The sequence below is a fragment of the Myotis davidii genome, unplaced genomic scaffold (genome assembly GCF_000327345.1).
Source record: "Myotis davidii unplaced genomic scaffold, ASM32734v1 scaffold13, whole genome shotgun sequence".
Taxonomy (NCBI): Eukaryota; Metazoa; Chordata; class Mammalia; order Chiroptera; family Vespertilionidae; genus Myotis; species Myotis davidii.
In genome coordinates this window covers 2,029,648-2,032,236 of record NW_006286243.1, presented here as the reverse complement: position 1 = coordinate 2,032,236, position 2,589 = coordinate 2,029,648, and the positions used below count along the sequence as shown (strand labels likewise).

General features: G+C 55.7%; 1 protein-coding gene across 1 annotated transcript in view; it reads left to right on the top strand.

Annotated features, from left to right (window-relative positions):
- KCNA5 (potassium voltage-gated channel subfamily A member 5) overlaps window positions 1–2,100 on the top strand; it is a gene marked incomplete at its 5' end in the record, with an annotated part of 22,379 nt that extends 20,279 nt beyond the window's left edge. The window contains one exon of the mRNA XM_015559944.1: window positions 173–2,100. Within this exon, the coding sequence (XP_015415430.1) occupies window positions 173–1,312 (1,140 nt within the window). The remainder of the gene's footprint in view (window positions 1–172) is intronic.
- Between the last annotated feature and the right edge of the window lie 489 nt (window positions 2,101–2,589).

Here is a 2,589-nt window from a genome sequence, read left to right as displayed (position 1 = left end):
CCAGCAGCCGGGGGGCCGGCTGCGCAGGCCCGTCAACGTCTCCTTGGACGTGTTCGCCGACGAAATTCGCTTCTACCAGCTGGGGGACGAGGCCATGGAGCGCTTCCGGGAGGACGAGGGCTTCATTAAAGAAGAGGAGAAACCCCTGCCCCGCAACCAGTTCCAGCGCCAGGTGTGGCTTATCTTTGAATATCCAGAGAGCTCGGGGTCCGCGCGGGCCGTCGCCATTGTCTCGGTCTTGGTCATCCTCATCTCTATCATCACCTTCTGCCTGGAGACCTTGCCCGAGTTCAGGGATGAGCGGGAGCTGCTCCGACACCCCCTGGCGCCCCACCCGCCTTCGGGGCCGGCGCGGGGGGCCAATGGCAGCGGGGCCGGGGCGCCCTCCTCTGGCCCCACGGGGGCGCCTCTCCTGCCCAGGACCCTGGCCGACCCCTTCTTCATCGTCGAGACCACGTGCGTCATCTGGTTCACCTTCGAGCTGCTGGTGCGCTTCCTGGCCTGCCCCAGCAAGGCCGACTTCTGTCGGAACATCATGAATGTCATCGACGTGGTGGCCATCTTCCCCTACTTCATCACCTTGGGCACCGAGCTGGCGGAGCCACAGCCGGGGGGCGGCCAGAACGGGCAGCAGGCCATGTCCCTGGCCATCCTCAGAGTGATCCGCCTGGTCCGCGTGTTCCGCATCTTCAAGCTGTCCCGCCACTCCAAGGGGCTGCAGATCCTGGGCAAGACCCTGCAGGCCTCCATGCGGGAGCTAGGACTGCTCATCTTCTTCCTCTTCATCGGAGTCATCCTCTTCTCCAGCGCCGTCTACTTCGCAGAGGCGGACAACCAGCACACCCACTTCTCCAGCATCCCAGATGCCTTCTGGTGGGCGGTCGTCACCATGACCACGGTGGGCTACGGGGACATGCGGCCAGTCACCGTGGGGGGCAAGATCGTGGGCTCACTGTGCGCCATCGCCGGGGTCCTCACCATCGCCCTGCCGGTGCCCGTCATTGTCTCCAACTTCAACTACTTCTACCACCGGGAGACAGACCACCGGGAGTCGGACCGCCACGAGGAGCTGACCGCCCTGAAGGAGGAGCAGGGCAGCCAGAGCCAGGGGACAGGGCTGGACGGCAGAGGCCAGCGGAAGGCCAGCTGGAACAAGGGGTCCTTCTGCAAGGGGTCCCTGGAGAATGCGGAGGGGGCCCGAGGGGGCAGCTGCCCTCTAGAGAAGTGTAACCTCAAGGCCAAGAGCAATGTGGACTTGCGGAGGTCCCTGTATGCCCTCTGCCTGGACACCAGCCGGGAGACAGATTTATAAGGGGGATCTGGTGGGACGGCTGAAGCCTCCCGAGCCTGGGCATCTACATTATACCACAGAGTATTTCAAACCCACCCCATTACCCACGTCTGCCCCTCTTCCTTTCGCTCCTGCCCTCCCTCCCTCCCTCGTTCCCTGGATCCCCCCACTTTCCCTCTTCTTTCCATGACACCAAGGGTCGCCTATTTTTAAAAAGTACCACATTCCATGACGCAAGAGCTGTTAAAATGGTGAGCACCATGAGATGGATGTATTTGTAGCCAGTTTCCTATACCCAGCAGAGGAATAACCCAAACAAAAATGACTTTAAATAGCCCAGATCCCAAGGGATTTTATAACCTCCCCCCCCATTCATGTGTTCCACATTTGCTTTACATATGATTGTATTTGTGTATAGGGGGAAATATTTTTATGGCTGGTGAGTGGATTTTTGTACTGTAGTTCAGATGAAGATATTTTGGATATATTTTTCTGGACATGTGTTGTCTTTGTGGAAGAGAGAGTTACTGTGATGTTTTTCTGTGAAACGTAGAGTCAGAGACCCTGGGTACAAGGTCTGGTTCCTGTGTGTCTGTAAGCCTCTCTCTTTTCTGGGATGTGGTATCGGTGCTGTGCATCTAGGGCAGGGAATGTCCTGGAAGAAAGGCAAGTCTGACTTTTTTTGTGCGCCTTAAACAATTCTTATACCTTCCTTCGAAAAGCATGTTAATGATGTTGGAGGAAGACTTCTGACAATTCATTCTCTTTGTTTTTACCCCAGGAAATAAAATGTTACTTCATTGAAGCAAGTGTTAGTTTTCTACAGCTGATGCCTTCTCTTTTTTTTAAAATAATAATAATTTTAAAAAGCCTGTCACTTACTGTTTCTGGTTTTGGAGTCAGAGCAAATGCCACCTTGACTGGGGAAGAAAACTGGGAATCCTAATGATTTGATCATCAGCATATTTTGGCCGGGTCCCCTCTGTGACTCATAGAAGAGTAAATTCTGTTCGTCTCGGGCCTTCGATGGCACGGACCCCCTGTAACATGTTGGTATGAGACCCAGCCATCAGCATGGAGTGGGATGGAGCTAAAGGCAGAGGGTGACCAGGACCCCCCTCCGCACCTCCCCCCACACCTGCTGTGGTCTCCCACTGCTGGATTCTGAACTCTCCTTTGTCTGCAGGTTTTAAGCCGTCCTTACCATGGTTCTTAGCAGCCCTGGGAAACAGGCCCAATTCTCAGACATGAAGCCCGTTCACAAACGGGGGCCCTGGAGTGAAGGTCACAGGGGGGGC